Source organism: Prorops nasuta, unplaced genomic scaffold, assembly GCF_024137725.1.
Source record: "Prorops nasuta isolate Cenicafe-Biocafe unplaced genomic scaffold, Cenicafe_Pnas_1.2 PNAS00009, whole genome shotgun sequence".
Lineage (NCBI taxonomy): Eukaryota > Metazoa > Arthropoda > Insecta > Hymenoptera > Bethylidae > Prorops > Prorops nasuta.
In genome coordinates, this window is record NW_027116806.1 from 8,819,678 (window position 1) to 8,839,927 (window position 20,250).

A 20,250-nucleotide genomic window follows, 5' to 3' on the forward strand; every position below is an offset into this window, starting at 1 on the left:
GTCTTCGTGTGCGGAATGTCACGCGACTCGAAAATGAATGGCACTCCATTGAGGCACGGATTCGTGCGAAAAAATGCAGCTTCCAGAGGCTCCATTGTAAAGCCACGCTAGCTGGAAAGAGCAAGGTGAAAGGGAGAAAAATAGCAAAGCGACAAAGTGGAAAGTTTATTTATAAAAATAATAAATTAAAAAGTAGAATTGTAGAAAAAGGTATATGAGACGCTTCTCTGTTAATATATACTGACTTCCTGTTTCCTGTCTCCTGTCGAGGGAGACTAGTCGAAGAGACTCTTCAGTTTCATTGCATAATACATAGATAGATAGAGGAGTTACCCGTCGTCGGTGCATACACTCCTGTCCCAGCACTAAGCTTTCATATCTCGAGATGAATCGTGCTTGTTTCCCTATCCCATCCTGCATGCCTTCCCTTGTCCTTTGAGGATTCCATTTCATCGTATCTCCACTCTTTGTCTATCTTTGTCACCGGATCGATCTCCTCATCCACAAAGCAAACCACCGATTTTATTCGCAATTCCTTACTTCCTCATATCGATGCATTGCTTACGTTTAATTAACTCGCTGATCGACAAATATGAGAGGAGAATCATGGGAGCGAGTGCAAACCGCAAACGCATTAGGAACCGATCCGGGAGAGTTCAGCAAGCTCCATTATCCTAATTAACGCTCCAAGACTCCCTCAACAAACTCAATTCCTTTTAGAGACCTTTTATCGCCAACTTTACCCACAGAATTCACGCAATTCACGCAATTCATAGAGATAGATGGAAAGAGAAAGAGAGAGTGTGTTAGAGAGAGAGAGAGAGAGAGAGCCAGCCCCGCCACTCGATTTCATTTTCAATCTTACTGGATGTCTAGATGTCGGCGTTTTATCGCGTGGCGCGGATTTCACTCTGTATAAAAGTATTATTGCTAGCTTTATTTGTCGCTGTGTGTGTGTGTGTATTGCTACCGCTATTCGTAAGTTCGCCTGAAATCAATACGCCACACCGCTCGCTAGTGATATTGATTTCGATTCGAGTGACGAAAACGCGATGGCGTCATGCGCCATTTTTTCTCTGCACAAATTTTCCTGAAAAGTTAAATTTACTGTTACAACGTAAGCTTTCGCATGCAAGAATTTTTCCAATTAACAGGACGAAAATCGTAATTTACCATAATTAAATGCCTTCGCCTGGAGCAGCTCTCATTTCTGTGCGATCGTTTTAATCTAAGAAAGCTGCGTTAATATTTCCTTCCTTTTTAGAATGGAGTTTGGTGTTGGTTGTGATAATCAGGCTAGAAATCGGTTCCGGTATAAATTCACGCTGCTGGATAATCCACGGGAGTAAAGCAAAGCGAGGGACTTTAACGCCAGGTTGCTAGTTCTAGCATAATGAGCTCGCCGTTAAAAATGTTGGCCCGTTCGGTGTGTAGCCGCTTTTCTTTAATAACCGCACAACGCTTATAGTCTTAGTATAACTTTCGTATACATACACACACGTAAAAGCGGCCTCCGCTGACCTGAAATACTTTTTCATTCCCGCCAGTTAACGTCGTCTAATCCTTCTGTGTTTCTCTCTTATAATGCAAATCTCAAGACTCGTCGAGAGACAATTAGCTATCGTCAAGATGGCCGACGACGGAAATTACGTCCCCCTTGCCCCCACCTTCACTTCAGACCTAACCTATAATCACGTCACCATCCGTTACACAGTTCATTCGTAAACACGAACCTATAAATTCGCGTTATCTCTTGTATTTACGAGTTTACGGCTTCTGTTTCTTAATGTTGCTGCATTTTCCCAATCAAATCTCCTATTTGCACCCGTAGCCCTGTGTGACTTGGGAAAACCGATTAATTACGGGTTACGGCCATTTGTCGTCATTGAGGGATACACGAGTACACCACCATTTTTCATTGGAAATAGTGTCAACCTCGCAACGTCGTCGTCCTAACAGTCGGAACTTCACAGCTATCTTAATATAAATAAAGTAACGTAAAGGATCAGAGAGGTTAAGATAACTGTATGTGTCATTACGTATGCAAAGAATTTGTGATTTTTTCCTTTTGATCGTGATGAGTTTGAGATTATACACTCATTCGTCCACTTGATTAAAGTGTTGGAGGTTAGCAGAGCTTTTACCGCTTTTGCTGCAATGCATGCAATGATGAAACGGATGCGCTTGTATGCTGACGAAAGTGATGTGGACACGGTGGACGGTGATAGGTAAACGGGCTTGATGGCCGATGGGGGAGTCACGTGTAGTTTAACTGAACGATATAACGGACGTGGCATGAGAAATGGAAATGGCACCACGCAATATGCACACTTGTATATCTAACCTAAACATATACGTCCTTGCCAGAATCAGCCTCGGAACCTGTATATTTACTTGCATTATCATTCGTGCGAAAATCAACAATAGATATAACCTAAAGCTTTACTTTTCTTCTTCTTGAACAAGCTTTAGATTCGAATAGCAGTGTACCATGGTTAAATTTCAGCACACTCATATAAATTGCTTCATGAAAATTCGTTGCTATGTTATAAAAAATAGCATGAGCATGCACATTTCATTTCCCGTCAATGTATACGGAAATTTACATGTGTCGACCAGGTTTACGAGGTCTGTCCGGTGTTGAAACGTGCTTACGCTCCGACGAGAAATGGCCAGCGTTCCAACCTGCTTATACGTGTGTGTAAATCGTCAGTTTTATTACGCTCGTCAAAATTGCAGTGATCCCCGATCGGAAAAGTGGAGGCTTTCAGGGATTGTCACCTTCTAGAATGAAAGAGAGAGGGAGCCAATGTCAGAGATTTAGCGAACACTCGGGGTCGCATTTACAAAGTTGTTGTTTCCTCTCGTGTTGCAGGGGTGAAAAATTTTGTTGGAAAATGGTTGAAAAAGCCAGTGGAGCGGGAGAATATCGCTGTTCAAGTAAAGAACGCTTGGTCGGCGAATAATGTTAGAAGAGGAAGAGGAGCAAAAATGTTCTGGACGATTCACTAGCCAGGAAAGCGCAGGAAAGGAAGACCATTAGCGCTTGCAGACAGAGTGAAGTGGTCGTTCATTCATGAGCTTGCCAAACGGAACACCACCATCACTACTGCGTCAGTTATTACTATACTACTATACGTAAATACAACCAATAATCCGCCTTACTAATTTTCAGGTATTCTTACCTATTCCTTTTCTACTTCAATTATTTTTTTCAATGTTTTTATCCAATGCATGATATTATACGTGTGCATTTTACGATTTGTACTTCACAGAATCTATGCAATGTAATGCAAAAAACGTGACGTCTATGAAATTCTTTACGAGAGTAGTAGAGTATAGTACACCTCTCCGCTTCCAATGCCGCCTACGTCACTCATTCTTATTCACGATGCCGGTTAGCCGGCTACCCTCGCGCGGACTCTTACTACTACCAACTACTACTACTGGAAGAAACATCCAACAATAATACACATTTTGCTACTAAAAATATTTCCTTTTAGAAAAGAATTTTGTATACTATACTGGTAAACAAAAGCAAAAAAAGCAGGCAAGCATAAGAATATCGATCACTACGACAATGATAAGATTTGATCAATTCATACTTTTCAGATGAGCCACGTGATTCTCGACGATTTTTGTCCATAAATGAGGGACTTCTGGTCTGACAGATTCATGGATCTTGAAGTACACAAAGACGCGGGAAAATTCACTCTTGTAAGTAAACTAGTTAGTGGTTAATGAAGCTTCAGTAGAGGTCAATGATCTTTAAAGTTTTTGAATGCTTTTTGGAAAAACGTGCAAAATTGCGAGAAACGTCATTGCGCGTGAGAAGCTTGACCTGACAGGATTAAAGTTATATTTTAGGATAGAGGGGTAAAAGGCGATTTGTGGCGAAGCTTCGGGAAATTTTTGCCGGAAACCTCGCAGCTTCCGCTGGAGCACCGAACGTGAAGACACGTCGGAGACTGATCGCGCACTAAACCAAACCACGGGAATTTCGAATTCGCCATATCCCGCTGGAAGAACCGGCGCGGAAACTCACCCCCACCCCACCATCCTACTTGCTCACTCTGGCTCTGGACCACCACCATCCCTACTCCTGAATTTTCTCCAATACTCCAGCCAGCATCCCCAGCTACTACGGCGTAAACCCTCTCTCCACCCTCTAACCCCTCCATTCCCACTAAACGCATCCACTCAATGATAATACTTTGCACACTCAAATTAATATGATAATCTCCAAGGACTCTTTAATACCTCTAGATTGGATTTCTTTTAACCTGTCATATTCTACCTTCGTTACAATAAGCAACGAGCTTAGAATATTAGCGTTAACCGTAAATTATAGTACAACTAACAAGACTAACATTGGTCGTAGGATATTTTTAAGCTTGCAGCAAATGGAATCCTGTTGCACCATAATATTATTGTAGTATCTCAAAGTAGTAGCATTTAATACTTTCGTTGCAAAAATTTCAAATATGGACTATTTTAGTATACAGGAATCACGAAAATTACAGACTTCACAAATATTTTTCTTTCTTGTGATTTCAAACACTCCAATTAAGACTTCAACAACGATTTTTTCATACTAGAGTCATTGTTAATTAAGTAGGGTGAAAAAATGAATGATCTATTTATTTTTTGTCAAACAGTATTACCTACTGTTGAAATAATGGTAGCCTTGTTATTAATTAATTCGAAAACTACGATTTATCAGAAAGAAACATCAGAGATTATATGTACTCTTATATTATAGATATAATCTCGTAGAATTTTGGAATTATTAGGGAGAACCAGATTATTAATGGAAACTAAATAATGATAGGAAATTGATTTTAAAAGTATATTTTTAAATATATATTTATACAGAATATTATGCTTATAAAAATGTTACATAGTATAACTGTATGGTGATATTATCTATTTACAAGATTTTTATAAAAGTATCAAGACAATCTCTAGACTCCATCGTAATACGATAATTAGGACTGACATGAATTTCGTGTCTTAGTAAAAATAAATAATCTCCTATTACGGGGTGTGTTATTACAGTATTAAATTAAGGCAGTATTATAATTATCTGACTTGTGCGTATCTTAAAGTTGACGTTAGCAATTAACCTCTGCAAGCCTGCAGAAAGCTCTGGTTAATACTTTAATTGCAATTCTGTTAATTATATTTTCCCTTTTTTTCATTGGTTTAGCTGCATGCACATTGTGGTATCTTTTTTATACCACTTATTTTTCAGTATATATATATATCTACGATATCTCCGTTATTAAATAGCATTTAAATATCAGTCAGAATTATTTTACAGCCAGTATATATATTGTTATTTCTTAGAAAACTGAAACATACTTTAAATACTAACATATTGGCCGGTAACCGTTGACGTTTGGTGATATCTGCGCCTACCAGCAAAATCTTCATTTTCCTCATTTAATTGAGCCGAACAAGTATCGACTCCTGGATGTACTGGGGTTACTACGATCTGCTCGTAATCGTAAACTTTGCGCCTAAACAAAATTTTATGTAGATGATCATTTCTTTTATCTTTATCAATAGGGAATTAACGGTAAAATTTAACCAACCCCATAAGCCTCAACAGTGCATTTTTCAGCCACCTGAAGAAATTAAATTCCGCTGAAACTCCTGGCTTTACGGCTGGATTGGCATGGCCAACATAGCTCCATACCAAAAATACTACAACGATGTTAGCGATTGCATAACCCCAATGAACCAGAAACATTATTAAAAGCTTCACAAGACACTGGAACCAATGTATAAATAAGTTTTATCGATAAATTTGTTTACTTAATTATCTTAGTTAAAACTCCTTATACTTACAGCTAATAACGAAAACCAACGATTGCATAAAGGACTGTACCAATTTCCCAGTTTATTATGAATATGAAGTTTTCGTTCAGAATTATCGGCAACGCTGCCGTTTTCTTCAACACTTGGTGAGGAATCCAAGTATAAATTGTTTTCTGAAATACTTGGATTTCTCTGTGAAAATAAATTAATAATCAATAAAGTTTTAATAATAGTATTTTAGGGAGTATAATATACACACCACTATATTTTTGTGTCTTATTCTTTCAGGGAATAAACTATCCAGGTCATTATCGATTTCGGAAATTGAATTGTTTCGACTTGATGATCCATAATTTCGATCGAATGTCGGCGACTGCGTTCGAAATCTTTGCTCGCGAGTGTGTCGGATATCAAAAGTTTGAGCCAAAGCGAAATATGCATAATCTAAGCATGCGTATGTCAACAAAAAGGGCATAGTCACTATTGGTGCGAGAGTATTAATTTTTCCTGTTATGATAAATGCCAGCGTAACAACCGCAACAACTAACATTGCGTACACAGGTACTTTATTTGGTCCTCTCTGAAATTTAGTACAGCTGTCAGAATACTTGATTAAAAATTGCCTTACACGAGATTAATCAAATGCATTTACCCCTCTTTGTAAGCAGCTCATTCCTGGAATAACATTTTGACTAGCTATTGATTGCAAAACACGCGGAGTACCATACATAGCTCCTAAACAGCTGCTAAAAGACGAAACGTAAAGACCAGAAAGCAAAAGTACAGGAAATACTGATACAGTAGAGGCAATTGTAAAATTCGTAAGAAGTGCAGTCCTCGTACAAGTAACTGCCAGGAATAGTGAAAAAATAAGGTACAGCAATGTTCTGAAATTAATTAATACCATCATTACTCAATATATTGTTTCTATTTATCGGACTATCAAAATTAATAAAGGTTGATAGTAGCTTTACCCAGTTCCTAAAGCTGCTAATGTCCCGTTAGGAATATCAGTTGATGGGTGTCTTAAATCTCCACTCATATTAATACCAGCTAAAACACCCGTAACGGTCGGAAAAAATACTCCAAATACCGTAAACCAACTGTAACCATCTTGATAACTAGAAAATGTATTATTTTTTAAATTTCCGGAAAACCATCCTTCAAATCCAGCTTCTAGAAATTGATAGATTCCTTTCTGTGTTATTTGTTTTTTTTTTTATTTAATATTTTAACACGTTCGCTACCATGCCATTTTTTACTATATTTAATAACAATACAGTATTATACGTTATTGAATTTTCGTAATAAAAATGGGGGAAACAATAAACCGTAAACAGAGATCTCTTTTACCATTTAACCTGTAGGCGGCCGGCATCTTGGTGAGCGTGCATAAGTCATACTTTGAATTATTTTTCTATAGAAAAAGTTCCCAATGGACCTGACATAAAGGCATAACCTTGAAGTGTGCCGATCGGCACTTTCCGGCCGCCTGCAGGTTAAACAACGATCGTCTCTATCATAAATCTGTGACTTGACATCATTTTGTATTCATATCAATGTCACATAATTGTGACGCGTGGTAGCGAACGTGTTAAGAAAGTTCTTACCAATTTTAACATGAGTAAAACTGCCAACCATAAAATCAGCCCCAGCGAACAATAAAATTAGAAGCAATATAAACTGTAATTTAATCACCCACTTGACACCTGCTACATTTATAATGGACAGTAAAATAACTGCTGCGCAAGCAAAACCACGTTGTGCCCAAGTTGATTCAAAGCCAACTAATCCAGCCATAGATTCCCCAAAACCTAATACATTCAATGCACAGCCTACAGCCTGAAAAAATCAAACTATGAATATCCCCCTTCGATAAATACAGTTTTTAAAAAAACTATTTCTTACTTGTCCAAAGCAATAAAGTAGTCCAATAGATCCTCCAAATCTTGATCCTAGTACATGTGAAAGTAGGAAGTACACACCACCACTTTCTACTCTACAACGTTCACATATTCCAACAGCAGATAGTACTGTTACCAATGCTATGCATACTAAACATATTGAATATCAAATTTAATTACTTTGACACCAGATCTATATTTTTAAATTTAGAAGAAGTAGAATATTTTCTTTACCTGTGCATAAAATAATCAATACAGCATTTAAAACACCTGCTTGCCCTACTATCCACCCTGATCTTAGAAAAACAATCACTCCAAATATATTTATTAGGCAGGAGGTAAAAACACCATCCCAAGTACCAAATAGGACTGGTTGGGATATAAAAAAATTAGACTTCCACCATGGGTCAGAATTCTACAGACAGATTAGATTAATAGGTCACAAATAAGTCTAAGTATAACAAATTTCAATCAATTCATACATATTCTTGGGCAAATAATTCATTTGCACCCGTTTGATACATTTCAGGTCCCAATTCTTCATATTGCCTATTATCTTGCTGGCTGTGTCTTGAAGTCTCTTCGTTATTTAATCCATACCTAGACCAGTTAACACCTTTATTCTCAGTTGATACTCCATTGCAGACCCCATTTTCCTCTTCTTTCTTCATTTCTAGAAAACAATTAACAAAACTAATTAATCTTACTTTTCAGCCGAACTAAGTAATTATTTATAAAAATGAATTTTTATGTTACTAAAGGTATACTTACTTGTGCTCCAAATGGAGAAATATCAATTTTAAAATAGCTTTAAAAAATAATTTATATGTGGAGAAAACACATATTAAAATCATACATGCTGTGTGTAGAGAACCTTGTTTAACTGGACCATCTCTTGAATGAAATAACGGTATCCATAAAATTCTTAATGCACAATGGTTATTCAGTTATTCGTGTGCCATTCAGGTTAGGTTAGATGTTAGATCAGAGTATTGTGCGAATCGTCTGCAGTTTGCACACTATTATCAGAGTCGTTACAAATACCAATATCACTGATATATTATCGCACTTATTGTTCATAATAAAAGACACCATTTTTTTTCATTGAAAATAAAACTATATATAATATCCCCACATAATGTTAATCCAAATGAAATATTTATTGAAGAAGTTAAAGCAAGAAAATTTTGTGACGCGTGCGCAACAGTACTTTCCTAATTTCTCAATGTGTTTAGTACAAATCTTCACTCCTCACTGTTCTCACCATTCTTACATTATATATTAAGGAAACTGTTTAAGGAAAACTACAATTTGACCTTAAAATATACATTTATTTTGTGAATTGATAATTACAAAGAAATAATTATATTCACAAGATACTTCTAAAATTATTTTATAAGATTATTCACACAGATTACATTCGCGCATTTTCAGTCATACAAAGATAGAAAATCCAATGCTAAAACTCAGAATGAAGTTTCCATTCAAAGATAATTTGTTGAGGATGAATTAAAAAAAATTTTGATTGCATATTCTTATTGTGCTTGTCCTTATGCAACTCTCATCATACAAACATATAGCATCAGATCACTTGCAAGAGCTGAATTTTAACCAAATATAACAATAATTCTAACAAATACGGTATTTACATAATTTACGCTCCCCGCCTCCATTTCTCGCCATTGCTAAATTTGGTCATTTCTTTGCCACTCACTCCACAAGTACCAATTCCAACTCTTCCATTTACGTTTTCTGGTGTAGCAAATATACTTTTCTTTGTAACTCCTTTTTTCGACGACTGAAATAAGCATTCATTCAAGTAAAGAGAAATTAAATCTTAGTTTACTAATAGTTTAGAATCCTTACCTTATTAGTAAAAGCCAACCACTTATTTTTCTCTTGCTCACGTTCTTCCTCAAGCTCTTTGAATCGCTGAAGTTTTCTTTGTTTCTTTTTTTTTAAATATTCCCTCTGTTTATTGGGATCCGCACCCGCAACTGCTGCCGCTTGCATTTTTCTGCAAATTGTAGCAATTATTAGCAGGCATAAACTATCCTTAAGATTCTTTTTTTTTCAAGTTATTAACTACAATTAATATTATCCTTACAATAAAGATATTCTACATTATCTATACCAATAGAATTTTTACCTTTTTCTGGAGACCGATGACATGCATACCAATACCAAGACATCAAAAGATAAATGAACAATATATGGAATTATGGATTAAACCACAGTCAACAGTCATGGTCCAATGGGAAAAGGAAATATGAGAGAGGGAAAAATGAATGATTATTATCATTTTTAAAATATGACCATTTTCCCAGTTTAAAAAAAAGATCAATTAAAATTACTTAACTAAACTGTTAACCATAATTATGAATAAAACTTGTTCATTCAAATTACAAATTGTTACGCTTACTTAGATTTTTGCTCTGCCCAGTCAGATGCTGGTTTTTTTGCTGCAGATTTAAGTTGGCTTAACATTGTGACATCTGTATTTTTATATTCGTTAAAAGTAACATTGACTACCCCATCTTCACTAATTGCATCTATTGTGGCCTCGTAATATCTGCAAATCATATTTTACAACAATATTAATGAAATGTTAAAATCATTAATCTAAATACTTACTTTCCATCTTCACTCCATGGTGCCATGCATTGATCACCAACTTTCCATTTATTTGCTAATACAGCAAGTAAAATAGGGTCTTTTACATCAATGTCATTTGATTGACGTTTCTCTTGTTGCTGTGATTTAATTAAGTCGTGTGTCAATTCTATCACTTCTTCCAAATCTATTTTTAATTTCAATAATTCTTCGTTTGTAGGATCTGTGGTTAATGCAGCCTCCACCTAAGAGATAATATTTTGTTTGAATAAATGAACACTCTTATATATACATGTAAGTAAAATTTTATACTGAGCAATTGGGGAAGTAAACAAGGTTAACAAAAAATGAAATTCCTCACCTGCTGCAGCTGTAATTTGTAATTTTGGAGGTCATCCATTATAAATGTTTCACGAAAAGTGAAAACGGACTTTTGATTGACTTATACCTTTTTTTCTTTCACAAGCCTAAATTATAAAACAGAAACAAGGTATTATTAGTTGTTTTCCAGTTAGTCTGAAAATCGACACAATCAGACACAAATGGTACATTACATGTCACACAAACTATATATTTGTGTCTGTCTGTGTCGATTTTCAGGCTAAAACCCGCATCTCTGCTAAAACACAACTATTAAATAATCTAGGGTTTAACGAGGTAAGTTGTCTGCGTATAAAACCTATGAACTGTCAGTTACTACATACTAGTGGTAGTAGTGGTTACACTGGTTGCTAGTGATTATAGTGAATTATTGTTGGCTTCTCTTCCACTAGTTCCTTTCTTCTCTGAATTTTCATATATACAACCATAAACGAATTTTGGTATACAAATTCTGTCCTACTGCCCTTGCCGCGCCGTATTTAGAAAGGAGCAATGTACGATGAATAACGTTATTTTTCTTTAAATTTTTTTCTTTTTAGACTTATTGGATTTGTCAGGAATTACTCTATGTCTGAGAAGTACTTTTTTTTTTTCAATTTGCTCGCTGTTTTTATAATATACATATGAAATAACGTGGATCATTGACCGGCATTATCAATCCGTAATACCGGTATGAGGGATTTCGTTAAGCTAAGCATTTACGTTGGGAAATTTAGTACCGGAATAATATGAACAATGCAAACCGAACATCATTCTATTATGATTCTATTTCTGTTTACTACACACCGATTGATAAAGATAGAATGATAATTATACTGTCAAGTGTCAGCACTAGCAGTAAAATTCGCAGTTTAGCTATATATAACTGTCACTTTCCTTTTACATCAATCAGTTAAATCTCAGTTATGTGACTCAATTGAGTACAGTTTATGTTACTTAAATTGTATACAAATGAGTCGATCAGACTCACTTTAGGAGTAAAAGGAAAGCAACTAATATATCAAATTATCCCGTTTTAATAAAATACTTCTATAGCTTTAACTCAGGTTCCGTTTATTGCTGTGCTGAAATTTGAGCAAAGTTTGGACGAAATAACTGGTATGCCTCAGCTGCTACTGAGTATGTATGTATGTATAGTACACTATTGCTCAATAATCTTGCGTCAGGCGAGGGGCAGTGGGGATAAGAGAGGCAAGGGGTTATCTAGGGAATTCTAGTGGACACCGTCAAATTTTTGATCGGCTATCCCTTTGACGCAAAAGAGCTGTCAAAAGCTAAATTAACCTGTATTTTGAAGAAATACAGAAACATAAATATTTTTAAAAAACAAATAAGAAGAAAGAAAGAAAGGATTTTAATAAATATATAAAGAAAAAATATCAGATGAGTATTAGTTAATAGGAAATGTTAAAGTAATTGTTAATTATTAAGAAAATATACTTTGTGGTTTTTTTATTTCTGTTACAGGTTAAATGCTGTTTCTGATGAGCTTAAATTACAGAAAAGAAATATATATAGACCAATAAATAAAAAAGGACTAATTTATGAAGCATTTCTGTGTGGACCAGTCATTTCAATAATTATGATGTAATGTTCTAATAGTGAATGTGTAAGCGTTTGGTGTATATACACAAAGAAATTTTATTATAAATTAATAATTATATATAATAATGTGTTGATTCTTATTACTATAAATTAAAGCTAGTTCAATTAAAATATTCTTTTTCTTTCCTCCTTATCTGAATTCTATACATACATAGTAATTACATATTCTCGTAGAATCTATTCTTTAAACTAATTAAATTGTAACTATTTGGAATGTGCAAGTCATAACTATTTGCTTCAATGATATTTATTATTCATTGTAAGAGAAATTGCATAGAGCCTCTGCAAATTTCTTATTAATATGTCACATCCTTCTACATATTATCTTTTATGACATTTATATGCCTCCTTTGCACTATTTTCTTCTAGTCTATAACATATAAAAATAATTTTACAATCATTAATTATTATACGCAGATCTGATGATTCTGCTGATCTCTAATTAATTTTATAAATATTGAAATCATTGATAAACCATTGTCTAGTTAAATTTGAAAAATAGGCATTTGAATGATGTTATTTAAATTTGGTATCTCTTTTGTGAGATATGTTTTCATAGTACTTGGGAAGATAAAGTTCTTTAGAAGGTATGTGTACACTAATGAGTTCATTTTGCTTTCAGCTTCGAATAGTTTTTCAACTACGTGTTTGGATATACATTTTGAATATAGAATATATTTATTTTGTTACTCCTATTATAATGTTGACAGAATTGGTAGTAAGATATATCAATCATCTGAAAATAATAGAATATATATATGGCGACTAGATAAATTAAGGATTTAAGACAGATAATTCTCAACAACAAATAGGAGTAACAAAATAAGTATTGTATATTAGGAATGGATATCCAAATATGTAGTTGGAAAATTATTTGAAGCTGAAAACAAGATTAACTCAGCAGTATACATGAATGTATTGGAGGACAATATCCTGTCAAATGTAAAGAAAAGATATCATGTAGACGAAGTACCAAACATTATATTTAAGTACAATAAATTAAGTGAAGTGTCTAGATTCTTCAAATTTAATAGAGCAATAGCTTACCTATCATCCTCACATTGATAGAATCAATTAGACAGCAGAATAAGCATACTTCAGCGTATTTGAAAATATCTAGAGAAATATTGGTATATGTTGAAAACTAGAAGAAGAAGGAACAATCAAGGCAAATAAATGTCACACAAGATGTGAAAGAATGTGACAGATCAATAAGAAATTTGAAGAGTCTCTATGCAATTTGTCTCGCATTGAATAATACAAATAATTGAAGCAAATAGTTATGACTTGCACATTTCAAATAGTTGCAATTTAATTAGTTTAAAGGATAGATTCTATGAGAATATCTAATTACTATGTATGTATAGAATTTGGATAAGGAAGAAAGAGAACGAGTATTTTAATTGAACTAGCTTTAATTTATAGTAATAGGAATCAACACATTATTATATATAATTATTAATTTATAATAGAATTTCTTTGTGTATATACACCAAACGCTTTCACAATCACTATTATAACATAATTAAACCATAATTATTGAAATAACTGGTCCACACAGAAATGCTTCATAAATTAGTCCTTTTTTATTCATTGGTCTATATATATTTCTTTGCTGTAATTTAAACTCATCAGAAACAGCATTTAACCTGTAACAGAAATAAAAAAACCACAAAGTATATTTTCTTAATAATTTATAATTACTTTAACATTTCCTATTAACTAATACTCATCTGATATTTTTTCTTTATATATTTATTAAAATCCTTTCTTTCTTTCTTCTTATTTGTTTTTTAAAAATATTTATGTTTCTGTATTTCTTCAAAATACAGGTTAATTTAGCTTTTGACAGCTCTTTTGCGTCAAAGGGATAGCCGATCAAAAATTTGACGGTGTCCACTAGAATTCCCTAGATAACCCCTTGCCTCTCTTATCCCCACTGCCCCTCGCCTGACGCAAGATTATTGAGCAATAGTGTATGTACTGCTTTGCTGCGCTTGCCTACTGTCTTGATTCTTGATCAAAGCTGCCAGAAACGGGTAGTTTCTTTACCCCACTTTTTCGGCTGATTTTTCCACCTAATGATAAACGCTTTGGTAAATTTTAATTAAATAGAATTTTCTACAGTTTGCAGTTTTTATGCTGACCTTTGTGACTCACTTTCATTCCGTGTTTTACAATTTACTTGGGAATAGGTGGAAGGGAAATTACCAGAATTACCTGTTTCTGACAACTCTGGTTACTCTGGGTGCTCTGCAAGGTTGCCAAGTCCGCCATCTTGAATAGTACTACGCTCTATAGTAAGTGAATTTTGATATAAGGAATGCAGACTGCACAAAGTATACTGCCAGCGGAAATACATCAGTAGCCATCTTAAATGCAGAACGTAATATATCAAAAATTATATATAGTATATTCACAGCCTGTCACCGTGAACGGCGTGAACGAAGACAAATGTTAGTATACGGAAAAATAAAGTGTAATAAAGAAATAAGGAGTAGTGACAGCTTTGATCTATCTGACAGCTGATGTACTTATGGTATAAGTGAATAAATAAAATAAAAATGCTTTTCCTAAATTGATTTTTAATTTTGATAAAATGGTCAAATGTAGCCATTAATTAATTAGATTTGGTAATAAATACAAAAAATGCGTTTTATTATAACAAATGAGTTGAGGTAAAATAAACTCAATGTTTTTATATTAATCTGTTAACAAATGCATTTTTTTATTTATTATTGAGTCCAATAAATTAATGGTTATTAAAAAAAAAATTCCTTGTAATGAAAAAAAAAATGAAAAAATTTTAAACTTCACCAAGACTCGAACACGAGCCCACCGCATGACAAACGGCAACCTTACCGCCTGCGCTACAGCGCTCACCTGATGTACCAAGAGCAAAACAGCCTTTTAAAGACTGACTACAATTCTTTCACTAACTCGTCATAAACGATCAAGAATTAGCTGTAATAATAAATACATTTATCTACATAGCATTATTGTACTAAATTTATTGTTTTTAATTTGAAGCATACATTTTGCATGAAGATATGATAATTTAAGGGTAACCATTCAGTACTCTATATACAAAACTATTCATATGCTCAACTATCATAAATTAATTAATATTATAATATTTGTTATATGTAGTCGAATAACTATGATAAACCAGCATATGAATAGTTTTGTATTTAGAGTATTGCATGAACACCCTTAAAGTATCGTATCTTCATGTAAAATGTATGATTCAAATTAAAAACATAATAAATTTAGTGCAATAATGCTGTGGAGATAAATGTATTTATTATTGCAGCTAATTTTTGATCGTTTATGACGAGTTAGTGAAAGAATTGTAGTCAGTCTTTAAAAGGCTGTTTTGCTCTTGGTACATCAGGTGAGCGCTGTAGCGCAGGCGGTAAGGTTGCCGTTTGTCATTCGGTGGGCTCGTGTTCGAGTCTTGGTGAAGTTTAAAATTTTTTCATTTTTTTTTCAATACAAGTAATTTTTTTTTTAATAACCATTAATTTATTGGACTCAATAATAAATAAAAAAATGCATTTGTTAACAGATTAATATAAAAACATTGAGTTTATTTTACCTCAACTCATTTGTTATAATAAAACGCATTTTCTGTATTTATTACCAAATCTAATTAATTAATGGCTACATTTGACCATTTTATCGATATTAAAAATCAATTTAGGAAAAGCATTTTTATTTGCTTTGAGTTTTTAGGTAAACGCAGCACCACTTCACTCGGATGACACGTAAAAATGTCACGGTTAGCGGTAGTCGCTCTTCTTCTGACGCCAATGTTGCCTGAAGTCCAAATCACACCTATGCTCTCCAGGCATAGTTGTGTTTGTACCGCTTCCCTTTAAACTTTCTATACTGCTGCTGGCTAGCGCTTATCTTCATTTTTGTTGCTAAAAGCTTGATTCTGGCATCACTGCCGTGTGGAACTATTAGTTTGATAATAAAAGCAGAGGCTTAATTTTAAGAGATTGCAACATATAGTAATTAATATAGATACAATTGTAAAAAGAAAACAAAAATTTTATTTTACATATATTAACTTTAAATAAAATCCCACAAAGTACTGTAAAATATCTAACATATTATATTATATATCTAATCTGTCAGCTTCTTTATTTTAATATTCATCTCAATTATCACAGTTTGATCCTCAGCGATGACACAGTAACCACATTATGGTGAATCTATTCTTTTCTTTTAATGTTCGATCCACATAGCTTCATCCTCAGCAGTGATACAGTAAACACACGTACATTACTATAATTTAATCTGAAACAAAATCCCACAAAGTACTATAAAACATCTTACATTTTATATTATATATTTATTCTGTCATTTTCTTTATTTATTATTGTATTTACCCAAAATGCTGACTCATTTATTTTAATGTCTGTCTCAATTAACACAGTTTGATCCTCATCAGCGATGACACAGAAACAACATTATGGTGAATCTATTCCTTTTGTTTTAATGTTCAATCCACATAGCTCCATTCTCAGCATTGACATAGTAAACACTTTACAATAATTTAATCTGAAACAAAATCCCAAAACGTACTATATAAAATCTTACATTTGAAATTACAAATGTAATCTGTCAGCTTCTTTATTTGTATCGTATTTACCCAATGTGTTGACTTGTTTATTTTAATATTCATCTCAATTAACACAGTTTGATCCTCAGCGATGACACAGTAACCATAATATGGTGAATCTATTCCTTTCATTTTAATGTTCAATCCACATAGCTCCATCCTCAGTAGTGACATAGTAAACACATTACTATAATTTAATCTGAAATAAAATCCCAGAAAGTACTATAAAATATCTTACATTTTATATTATATATCTAATTTGTCAGCTTCTTTATTTATTATTGTATTTACCCAGTTTTTTCACTCGTTTATTTTATTATCCGTCTCAATTAACATAGTTTGAATCTCAACGATGACACAATAACCACATTATGTTTAGTCTATTCCTTTATTTTAATTTTGAAAATCTGCATAGCTCCATCCTCAGCACAGTGACATAGTAAACACATTACTATAATTTAATCTGAAATAAAATCCCACAAAGTACCACAAAATATTTATATCTTACATTTTATATTATAAAATTTATTGTTATACTTATCTAAAATGTTCAGTCCTTTATATACTTTTAAAAATCATTTTTATGTACATTTTACAAATTTCGTCACTTTATTTATTCACTTATACCATCAGTACATCAGCTGTCAGTAAGATTAAAACTGTCACTTTATTTCTTTATATTACTTTATAACTTGTGGTATGTATATACTAACATTTGTCTTGGCTCACGGACCATGCATTATGTATTTTGAAATTAGTAATTAGAAATATCTATATTGCGGTCCCTCTACAGTCTCTACCCTCTGACGTATTTCCGCCGACCAGTAGTATCAGCAGCGACTATAGCGTAGTACCCAAAATAGTACTACGCTATAGGATATGTCGCTTTTGGGTACTACGGTAGTACCGAAAGTACTACACTTGGCAACCTTGCTCTCTACGCTCTCTACCTACATACTCTCTACCCAGAGCACCAAGGTTGCCAAGTGTAGTACTTTCGGTACTACCGTAGTACCCAAAAGCGACATATCCTATAGCGTAGTACTATTTTGGGTACTACGCTATAGTCGCTGCTGATACTACTGGTCGGCGGAAATACGTCAGAGGGTAGAGACTGTAGAGGGACCGCAATATAGATATTTCTAATTACTAATTTCAAAATACATAATGCATGGTCCGTGAGCCAAGACAAATGTTAGTATATACATACCACAAGTTATAAAGTAATATAAAGAAATAAAGTGACAGTTTTAATCTTACTGACAGCTGATGTACTGATGGTATAAGTGAATAAATAAAGTGACGAAATTTGTAAAATGTACATAAAAATGATTTTTAAAAGTATATAAAGGACTGAACATTTTAGATAAGTATAACAATAAATTTTATAATATAAAATGTAAGATATAAATATTTTGTGGTACTTTGTGGGATTTTATTTCAGATTAAATTATAGTAATGTGTTTACTATGTCACTGTGCTGAGGATGGAGCTATGCAGATTTTCAAAATTAAAATAAAGGAATAGACTAAACATAATGTGGTTATTGTGTCATCGTTGAGATTCAAACTATGTTAATTGAGACGGATAATAAAATAAACGAGTGAAAAAACTGGGTAAATACAATAATAAATAAAGAAGCTGACAAATTAGATATATAATATAAAATGTAAGATATTTTATAGTACTTTCTGGGATTTTATTTCAGATTAAATTATAGTAATGTGTTTACTATGTCACTACTGAGGATGGAGCTATGTGGATTGAACATTAAAATGAAAGGAATAGATTCACCATATTATGGTTACTGTGTCATCTCTGAGGATCAAACTGTGTTAATTGAGATGAATATTAAAATAAACAAGTCAACACATTGGGTAAATACGATACAAATAAAGAAGCTGACAGATTACATTTGTAATTTCAAATGTAAGATTTTATATAGTACGTTTTGGGATTTTGTTTCAGATTAAATTATTGTAAAGTGTTTACTATGTCAATGCTGAGAATGGAGCTATGTGGATTGAACATTAAAACAAAAGGAATAGATTCACCATAATGTTGTTTCTGTGTCATCGCTGATGAGGATCAAACTGTGTTAATTGAGACAGACATTAAAATAAATGAGTCAGCATTTTGGGTAAATACAATAATAAATAAAGAAAATGACAGAATAAATATATAATATAAAATGTAAGATGTTTTATAGTACTTTGTGGGATTTTGTTTCAGATTAAATTATAGTAATGTACGTGTGTTTACTGTATCACTGCTGAGGATGAAGCTATGTGGATCGAACATTAAAAGAAAAGAATAGATTCACCATAATGTGGTTACTGTGTCATCGCTGAGGATCAAACTGTGATAATTGAGATGAATATTAAAATAAAGAAGCTGACAGATTAGATATATAATATAACATGTTAGATATTTTACAGTACTTTGTGGGATTTTATTTAAAGTTAATATATGTAAAATAAAATTTTTGTTTTCTTTTTACAATTGTATCTATATTAATTACTATATGTTGCAATCTCTTAAAATTAAGCCTCTGCTTTTATTATCAAACTAATAGTTCCACACGGCAGTGATGCCAGAATCAAGCTTTTAGCAACAAAAATGAAGATAAGCGCTAGCCAGCAGCAGTATAGAAAGTTTAAAGGGAAGCGGTACAAACACAACTATGCCTGGAGAGCATAGGTGTGATTTGGACTTCAGGCAACATTGGCGTCAGAAGAAGAGCGACTACCGCTAACCGTGACATTTTTACGTGTCATCCGAGTGAAGTGGTGCTGCGTTTACCTAAAAACTCAAAGCAAATAAAAATGCTTTTCCTAAATTGATTTTTAATATCGATAAAATGGTCAAATGTAGCCATTAATTAATTAGATTTGGTAATAAATACAGAAAATGCGTTTTATTATAACAAATGAGTTGAGGTAAAATAAACTCAATGTTTTTATATTAATCTGTTAACAAATGCATTTTTTTATTTATTATTGAGTCCAATAAATTAATGGTTATTAAAAAAAAAATTACTTGTATTGAAAAAAAAATGAAAAAATTTTAAACTTCACCAAGACTCGAACACGAGCCCACCGAATGACAAACGGCAACCTTACCGCCTGCGCTACAGCGCTCACCTGATGTACCAAGAGCAAAACAGCCTTTTAAAGACTGACTACAATTCTTTCACTAACTCGTCATAAACGATCAAAAATTAGCTGCAATAATAAATACATTTATCTCCACAGCATTATTGCACTAAATTTATTATGTTTTTAATTTGAATCA

General features: G+C 33.2%; 3 protein-coding genes and 2 long non-coding RNA genes across 8 annotated transcripts in view; 2 read left to right on the plus strand and 3 right to left on the minus strand.

Annotated features, from left to right (window-relative positions):
- The window catches only part of Dscam3 (Down syndrome cell adhesion molecule 3), a 56,459-nt gene extending 52,722 nt beyond the window's left edge, over positions 1-3,737 (minus strand). For all 3 annotated transcript variants that reach the window (XM_066731406.1, XM_066731408.1, XM_066731407.1), the window contains exon 1: positions 3,606-3,737. The gene's annotated coding sequence lies outside the window, so the exon portion shown is untranslated. The remainder of the gene's footprint in view (positions 1-3,605) is intronic.
- LOC136776081 (uncharacterized) lies at positions 2,886-6,246 on the plus strand. The gene is made up of 4 exons (XR_010823025.1): positions 2,886-3,175; positions 3,276-3,550; positions 3,613-3,717; positions 6,112-6,246. It is a non-coding gene; the product is annotated as an uncharacterized lncRNA (long non-coding RNA).
- LOC136776073 (solute carrier family 12 member 8) lies at positions 4,836-8,904 on the minus strand. The gene is made up of 11 exons (XM_066731413.1): positions 8,499-8,904; positions 8,210-8,400; positions 7,962-8,142; positions 7,732-7,877; positions 7,434-7,665; positions 6,798-6,999; positions 6,476-6,710; positions 6,083-6,403; positions 5,854-6,015; positions 5,598-5,776; positions 4,836-5,522 (listed from the first exon to the last, which is right to left on the minus strand). Exons 2-11 carry the CDS (start codon positions 8,396-8,398, stop codon positions 5,366-5,368), a joined length of 2,004 nt encoding a protein of 667 aa, XP_066587510.1. The 5' UTR covers positions 8,399-8,400; positions 8,499-8,904; the 3' UTR covers positions 4,836-5,365.
- Positions 8,905-9,051: 147 nt separating this feature from the next.
- On the minus strand, positions 9,052-11,034 carry Spf30 (Splicing factor 30). 2 transcript variants are annotated; one of them, XM_066731423.1, is made up of 6 exons: positions 10,895-11,034; positions 10,702-10,807; positions 10,362-10,585; positions 10,150-10,299; positions 9,594-9,744; positions 9,052-9,525 (listed from the first exon to the last, which is right to left on the minus strand). In XM_066731423.1, the coding sequence occupies exons 2-6, from the start codon at positions 10,738-10,740 to the stop codon at positions 9,382-9,384; spliced, it is 708 nt and encodes a 235-aa protein (XP_066587520.1). In that variant the 5' UTR covers positions 10,741-10,807; positions 10,895-11,034; the 3' UTR covers positions 9,052-9,381. The 2 variants fall into 2 exon arrangements, with proteins under 2 accessions (XP_066587520.1, XP_066587519.1); XM_066731422.1 differs by lacking the exon at positions 10,895-11,034 and having other exon boundaries at positions 10,702-10,882.
- A 7,425-nt stretch (positions 11,035-18,459) lies between these two features.
- LOC136776405 (uncharacterized) lies at positions 18,460-19,737 on the plus strand. The gene is made up of 4 exons (XR_010823067.1): positions 18,460-18,572; positions 18,665-18,833; positions 18,925-19,096; positions 19,189-19,737. It is a non-coding gene; the product is annotated as an uncharacterized lncRNA (long non-coding RNA).
- Positions 19,738-20,250: the final 513 nt, after the last annotated feature.

Excerpts from the sequence above, each read along its gene's own strand:
- LOC136776073 (XM_066731413.1), bottom strand. The coding sequence starts at position 8,398 with ATGAAGAAAGAAGAGGAAAATGGGGTCTGCAATGGAGTATCAACTGAG. Across the intron at positions 7,878-7,961 it reads ATTGATTATTTTATGCACAG|TATGCATAGCATTGGTAACA; the intron begins GTAAAGAAAATA and ends CAATATGTTTAG. Across the intron at positions 6,711-6,797 it reads TTAGCAGCTTTAGGAACTGG|AACATTGCTGTACCTTATTT; the intron begins GTAAAGCTACTA and ends AATTAATTTCAG.
- Spf30 (XM_066731423.1), bottom strand. The coding sequence starts at position 10,740 with ATGGATGACCTCCAAAATTACAAATTACAGCTGCAGCAG. Across the intron at positions 10,586-10,701 it reads ACAAATTACAGCTGCAGCAG|GTGGAGGCTGCATTAACCAC; the intron begins GTGAGGAATTTC and ends ATTATCTCTTAG. Across the intron at positions 9,745-10,149 it reads TGGGCAGAGCAAAAATCTAA|AAAAATGCAAGCGGCAGCAG; the intron begins GTAAGCGTAACA and ends TACAATTTGCAG.